Source organism: Aegilops tauschii, chromosome 2 (assembly GCF_002575655.3).
Source record: "Aegilops tauschii subsp. strangulata cultivar AL8/78 chromosome 2, Aet v6.0, whole genome shotgun sequence".
Taxonomy (NCBI): domain Eukaryota; kingdom Viridiplantae; phylum Streptophyta; class Magnoliopsida; order Poales; family Poaceae; genus Aegilops; species Aegilops tauschii.
In genome coordinates this window covers 36,956,628-36,963,860 of record NC_053036.3, presented here as the reverse complement: position 1 = coordinate 36,963,860, position 7,233 = coordinate 36,956,628, and the positions used below count along the sequence as shown (strand labels likewise).

At 50.0% G+C, this 7,233-nt stretch overlaps 1 protein-coding gene and 1 long non-coding RNA gene across 2 annotated transcripts; one reads left to right on the top strand and one right to left on the bottom strand.

The window, feature by feature from the left end:
- The first annotated feature begins 459 nt into the window (after positions 1 to 459).
- On the top strand, positions 460 to 1,311 carry LOC141041939 (uncharacterized). Its single transcript, XR_012203707.1, has 3 exons — positions 460 to 504; positions 599 to 747; positions 1,183 to 1,311. It is a non-coding gene; the product is annotated as an uncharacterized lncRNA (long non-coding RNA).
- A 3,366-nt stretch (positions 1,312 to 4,677) lies between these two features.
- Positions 4,678 to 6,651, bottom strand: LOC109746284 (putative F-box protein At5g55150). The gene has a single exon (XM_020305410.4). The coding sequence runs from the start codon at positions 5,980 to 5,982 to the stop codon at positions 4,711 to 4,713; it is 1,272 nt and encodes a 423-aa protein (XP_020160999.1). The 5' UTR covers positions 5,983 to 6,651; the 3' UTR covers positions 4,678 to 4,710.
- Positions 6,652 to 7,233: the final 582 nt, after the last annotated feature.

Here is a 7,233-nt window from a genome sequence, read left to right as displayed (position 1 = left end):
AGCTAAACTTCATTGCTAAGTATGTTACTATACGATGTTCTTCAACAGAGAATCTCGATGACAGTTGTGCCTCAGTGGATCGAGACTAAAGGTCGCATGTCAATGATTAGCTTACGATCAAGACATCCTACATTGCACATGAGTGCATTCAGGATTTCTAAAACTGAGGAATGCTTAATAGTGAAAGACCGGAGCAGAATTGTGAATGATCGCAGAGAAGTACTAGGGGGCAGTAATTAGAAGCGTAGCCCACGATTAGGAGACAGGTTCATCTGCATGCTCCAACATGATGAAGCAGGATTACTACACATGTTCTATGCTATTTTACCTGAGAGAGAGCAGCAGGAGTGATTAGCAACCTAGAACAAGTTTGAAGATGATGATGTGCTACACTATGACTATGATGATTAAATAGCTAGTGTTGGTGGTGACTATGATGATTATTATTAGCTCAGAACAATAAAAGAAGCAAAGGAAGTCAAAGATAAGCCAACTCTTATCAAGGTGATCATCAGCTCACAGTAATATTTCTTTTGTTTGTCAGCTTGATACAGTTTTATCAGACAAGTGACAACTGGAACTGGTCTTGTATATGTAGGTGACTACTACAATTGGTTATGGATCTCCAAACAAGGCAAGCACACACAGTGTCCATGGGAGCGCTTTAGGTTCCAAAGAAGTAGAGGCAACCAGAAAAAATCTTTCCTGGGCTCATGAGCCTTTCCATGTGCCTGATGAGGTGAAAAGGTACAGTGTAGTTCCTGTAGAACTCAAGCTGCAGAACTTCAAAGTAATCACAAATAAATTATTCCATTGTGAAGAAAATCAAACATGTAGCAGTTCTTTAGGCAGTTCCTCTGGATGTTGCATGCTTCATTCAATCTTGCACATGGTTTCTTTATTTCCATTGTACATATATTGAAAATAGTCCCTACATTTTTTATGGTATAGTGGTGTCTGGTTTGAGGAAACGGTCTTGACAAGATAGCATACTACTGTTGGCGGATGCCGATGCAAATTCTCAGTTCTGAACCGTGTTGATAATTATTCTGCAGTGGAGACTTAACTTTTGTTTGGAATGGAGAGGCTCTACATTTCAGTTTTCTAATTATCGCACAGTAATACGGTATTGAACTTGGTTTGTTTTGTACTGAAGTTTGATTAAATAATCATCCCATACAGGCATTGGGCTCACCATCTTGACAAGGGTGCTTCTCTTGAAGCTGAATGGAATGCAAAGTTTGCAGAATATGAAAAGAAATACCACCAGGAGGCTGTCGAGCTAAATAGCATAATATCAGGGAAGCTTCCGGCTGGATGGGAAGATGCTCTTCCGGTGAGTTCTCCTCTGAACCTTAAATGTCCTGTCTATGTAGTAATATTCATCAAGTGTCAGATGATTTATAAGTCTGACTTGTCCCCATGTTTGTTTTTCCAACTCTGCTTAGTACTCCCTCTGTAAGCTAATATAAAAGCTCTTATATTAGCTTACAGAGGGAGTAATAGATAGTTCTGGGAGTGCCCACTGCAATTCATATAGAATTACTGTGTCCCCACGAAAAAATAAGACACTCGTACATATTTTGTGTCGTCAAGTTGCAGCGCGAGGTGAAGGTACGTCAGCTTTCTTGCACCGGCTGATGAGCTCCAAGACTGGAGCAACCTCCATTGGTGCTTTGCTTGTGAGGTCCTCGCAGATATCGATCGTCAGCGCCGCCACTTGGCCATAGTTGGGGACGTCTAGGAACGTGTCCGAAGGGAGGCCGCCCTTGTAGCGTAGGGACCGCAGGCACTGTGTCCGCAGCACGACCCGCCGACCATGGCGAAGCTCCCGAGGCGGTCGCTGGACACGGTGATAGTGGTGGCGGTGGGGGCACTCCTCGAGCGTCAGGCCGGCGAGGTGCGGGCAGCTCGAGACCAGCTGCTGCAGCACCGCGGCGGCGCCATGATCCGCTTCAGGCAGAGCGTCTGGAGCGACGTGGCGACGACGACGCCCCAGGGCAGGTCGAGCGTCCAGTTAGCCAGGCGCAGGCGGCGCAGTGTGGCGCACCGGAAGAGCTGGCGCGGCGTCCTGGTGTAGCTGCCCCTGACGTCTTCCCGGAAGTCGGCCTTCCCGAAGCAGCCGAAGGGGCAGAGCCTGCGGCGGGAGTAGTGCCGGTACTGCAGCGCGAGGTCGATCTCCTCGGCGCCGGAGGAGGCGGCGGTGGCGATCCAGCCGTCGAGCAGGCCGTCCGGCAGCAGACTAGGGCGAAGCTCCGGAGGCGGTCGCTGGACCATTAATTCCCTCGTCGACAGCCACGACGACAACATCAGTGATGGCAACAATTCAGGGTGGACACGGTCCGGGCCGGTCCGGTCCCGGTCCGAGCCGTCGTTTGGACCGGCCGCCGGCGGTCCAGGCCGGACCGGACCGAGCAGCATGGCGGTCCTGATCCCAGGGACCGGACCGGCGGCAACGAAGCCCGGGCTAGACCGAATGGACCGAAGGGACCGAATGGGCGGGGTTGATGTGTGCGGGTGCAGCGGTGAGCTGGGCGACATGCGCGAGTGATGGGACGACGTGCGCGAGTTGGGCGACGTGCGCGAGTGATGGGACGAACTGGACGACGCGCGCGAGTGAAACTGACGAACTGAATTTTCTGAAACTGACTAAACTGAATTTTCACAAAGTTTGACAGCACGTATTTAACTGACAATCTTCGCCCTCGTCCAGAAGAAGCGCAGAAACGCCTCGAACAACAGCTGCTGCTTCACCTTCAGAGTGTTCGGGATCGTGCCCCAGTACTTCCTGGTGGTGCCGGCGAGGCGTAGAGCGTTCGGAGTATGTCCTTTAGAGCTGGTGCCGGGTGTGCATGTTTACTGCTTAATTTTCCTTTAGTGCAGAAATCACTCGCCATGCAACGTGTGCATGTCCACCTCCTCGATTAGTTTCAGGTTAGTTAGATCAGGCAGTTGTGGGAGATCGTGGCATGGCACAATTTGAGCTCATGCAGCGGCAATATAGCTGCGTACGGGTGGACGTTGGATGGCACGGCCGCAATACTCGTTCCTGGCTATTCTTTCGTTCCATTCTGTTGCAAGAAAAACGTCTTGACCCGCAGCTCGTGTCATGGCACGATTTCAGCTCTTGCAGCCGCAATACCCGCAGGAATTGGTGCCACGGTTGCGGTCGATGCCATGTTTGAGAACTCCAGATCGGCAGCAGTGCACGCACGACAGCGATGGCGTTCGGTGGCAAGAGGATACGGCGCACGGGGAGGAGAGGAAGGAAGGAGAGGGGAAGCTCCGAGACATCGTGGTTCACCCGGAGGTTGCCGGTGGCCGCGACGACGAAGAATGGCGGCGACGGTGACTGCAGTTTCTCGGTCCGACCGAGCGGCTCGGTGAAAGACCGGACCGGACCGACATTTTTTCGGGCTGAATATTGCAGCCCGGACCGTCCAGCTTTCCTACCGGTCCTGGCCCGTCCGGTCCGGTCCTGAACGGGCCACGAGCGGGCCCAAAAGCCCGCTCGTTCCGTCCAGCCCTAGCAACAATGACAGCAGTGTCAATGACCTCCGATTGCTCTAGTACTAGAGGTAGGGCTGCAAGAAAAGCTCGAGGCTCGTGAGCCGTTCGAGATCGTGTCTTTTTTTGACTCGACTCGAGATCGACTCGAAAAGAAACAAGCTGAGTTTGAACACTTTATGTAGCTTGACCAAGAAACGAGCCGATCTTGAGCTAATGTTGGCTCGCTCGATTTTAGCTCGATAGCTCGACAGAATATCATTATGTTAAATGATCATGCCATATATTAAATGAAAATAAGATAATTTATTACCATATATGTTGTCCATAATTTTTTTCCATTTTGTTTACCAACGAACATGGAAACTTAATTAAGTGCAGAGAAGATTTAGGCCTAATTATGTCACGTGGTCGACTATGTGTTAAATATCTTATATTTTTGGCAAAGGTTTCCAGCATATTCACCTTAATTTTTTTTTCATCCACAGATTTATAATTTTTACCATCTCATTTAGCTCGAAACTAGCTCGAGATCGACTCGAGATCGTTACAAACTGAGCACGAGTCATGTTCTACAGCTCGATCATGAGCTTCACTTAGTTTGAACTCGCTCGAATTTTCATATGAGTTGAGCTGAGCCAACTCCAACTCGCTCGAGCTCGACTCGTTTGCAGCCCTAACTAGAGGTGGTCAGGACGCCACGTGTCATTGTGCGTAAGAAGATTTAGTAAGTTAAATTAGAGTACAAGGACCACAATTGTAAAGTTAAATTAGAGGTCAAGCCGCACAAATCACCTCCTAAGTTTAATCATCAGATTTTTCGCACGACATGTTTGCATTATACTTCTCTGGCCTATTATGAGTGTTGGGATGTTGGCAAAGAAGAAAGACTGGCATAAAACGATCAAACACGGGGATTATCTCCATACAAGAGTACTAATAATGAAATATATACCTAAGGCCCAAGACCAAGACCTCGCGGACAATTGAATCGGCTTGTGTTTGAAACAAAAGGAATTGCCAAAAAGAGAAACAGAGAACTACAAGAAGAAAAACAGATAATTACACAAGAAGTAGAATAAACTTGCAGCATTCTCTTTGAAATTTCGGGAGTGTACATATAGTAAAACCAAGATGAGGAACCATCACCATTACTAACGAACTAGATGATTTATTTTTTCTTACAAAAGGAATAACTCCAAACTAATTATCCAAATTAAAGTTTATCTCTCTGAGATTTGGTGTAATCCATATGGGGGCCGGACGGTTGGACCAAAGGCGAGGAGACACAAGTTCCTCGCTGCTGTTATCATCCAAGTTGAGAACTCCCATATCACGGCGATTATTCTGGAGTCCCATTGTCCAATACTTGCAATCGTCGGTGAAGTAGGCATGGTTCGCCTTAAGAGACGGGTATTCTTCGGTACGAAGACAAAGCGACTGATTATGCCCAAGGAACAACGCATGGCCGCGCAAGGAACTGGTTCTCTCGAGTTCGTTCGCCGCGGCATCAACTTTATATACTCTAATTTTGCCCGTAGTCCAAAACACAGATGACTGGGGTGTATCTCCTAAATCACAATCCCCAAATTTTCTCCAAACCTGGAGAAGATCACCCCATGGGGCTTGTATGATGTACATACTAAGATATCTATAAGTCATTGGCCCCTCCATAACGATCTTCATGGTGGCCACAGGGGCAGGGCTGGCAAGATCGAAGCCATGGATTTCTCCCCATGAAGTCACCGCATGCATGAGGCCATCCTTGTACATGCAGTCGTCGTAGGAGGTGTGTGGTGGCAGCCAGGTCCAGCTCTCGGCCCCTGCCCTTGCAAAGGAGAGCTGGCAAGACGGGTTGTGGATCAGCACCACAACGTGTCCTCCTGCTTCTTCTAAGGATGCATCGTCATGAGAAAGAGGAAACACAAAGGCCTTGTGATGGAGTTGGTGGCGCAGCTCGCTAAGAGCAAGGTTTGCTGGCAGCGCGAGAACGGTATGCCTAGTGCGGGCCGAGTATCTGTACATGCGGAGGACGCCGGAGTCGTCGTAGATGGGGCTCACCTGCCGGATGGTGATCACCGACGGGAGGGCGATCTGTTGACCGGTGATGGGGTTGAGAAGATGCATCTCGGACCTGTCATCGGCTGTAACCAGCAAACCTTCAGGGGAGGACCCGATCAGAGACCTGGTGCGGATGGGCGGGTCCGGGAGGGTCAGCCTGTAGGCCTTCTTCTCCACGAGGCTGTAGAGACGCGCGGTGCTCTCGCCGTCGGACTCGGAGGTGTAGAGCAGGCATGGCGTCTGGGACTGGTTGTACAGCCCGAGGTTGCGCAGGGTTTCGTAGGCGGAGCGCCAGGAGGAGCATACGGAGCCGGCACGCACCAGGTCTGGGATTTGGAACGCGGCGAAGATGGCCATCAGGATGTCCTGCGGCAGATCCGGCGTCGTCTGGATCCCACCGTCCTCCGTCTCCATGGGGACTGAGACGTACGAACAGCTAGTAAAGCTTTGATTGACGGCGAACGGCACGGAGATTGCAGGCAGGCTTGTGGATCAGCAGCCGAGGGTGAAGCAGCAAATAGATCTGAATCCAGCAGAAACCACGCCTCGAATTCTGGATTGCTGGGAACTCGCGTACGCTGCAACAAACATGCATGAACACCGATCCCGGCGGAGGAGTCCTCCTGTTCAGCGCTAAATAAAGTATTTTTTTGAGAATCCGCTGAGGTATTTCCTGTTTGCAGCTTCGCCAGCCCACCGGACGCCTGTTTGCAGCTTAGATCCTTGCCCTGACGCGCGACGTGAGACTCCCAAAAAAGGAGCGACCGTGAGAGGAATCAAACCCACCACCTCGCGCTGCTTTTTTTTCCCACAAAACTTCTGATCATCGTAGTACAACTAAAACTAGAAATAAAAAAAAATATGACAACTAAAACTAGAAAAAAAAAATGACATCCAGATCCGTAGACCATACAACGACGACTAGCAGCACTGAAGCGAGCCGAAGGCGCGCCGCCGTTATCATCTCTCCTCGCCGGAGCCGAGCAAACCTTATTGTAGTATACAGTTGTGAAGTTGCCGTGCTAAGGCTTCATACGACCAGCACACTAGAACAGCAACCATCGCCAATGAAGAGTAGCTAAAATCGAAAGGATCCAATCGAAAGACGCACGAACGTAGACGAACAACGACCAAATCCGAGCAGATCCACCAAAGACAAATCCACCGGAGGCATACATTCACACGCTTACCGACGATACTAGACGCACCACCGGAACGGTGGCTAGGCGGGGAGAACCTTATTCCAACTTCGGCGAGCTGCTGCTGTCTCGTCTTTCTGAGTAGGACACAGACCCTAAAGAAAACTCAAAGATACAAAAAAAAAAGCGAAGTCCTCCCACCGACAAAGGCCGGGATCCACCACGCCTCATGGCTTAAGGCCACCGGAGACGAGGCGGATTGACGGCGGCGTCGGCGTGAGGCAGAGAAACCTTAACTTTTCTTGGGGCTGAAGTACCTCGCGCTGCTTACCACTGAACTAATGGCTCCTGCAGACAATGAGAAGCACGAACTGTTTAAAAACTCAATGCCGAGTCCAGATTTAAGTGCGAACTTTCAAAAAATGGGCTGCATCCAACAGAATAGAACTCCTGAGCACAGGTATGTTTACGGCCGTTGCTAGCAACTTTGCCCGGACGAGTGTAAGTGATCTACGGGAACTTTTAA

Excerpts from the sequence above, each read along its gene's own strand:
- LOC109746284 (XM_020305410.4), bottom strand. The coding sequence starts at position 5,982 with ATGGAGACGGAGGACGGTGGGATCCAGACGACGCCGGATCTGCCGCAG.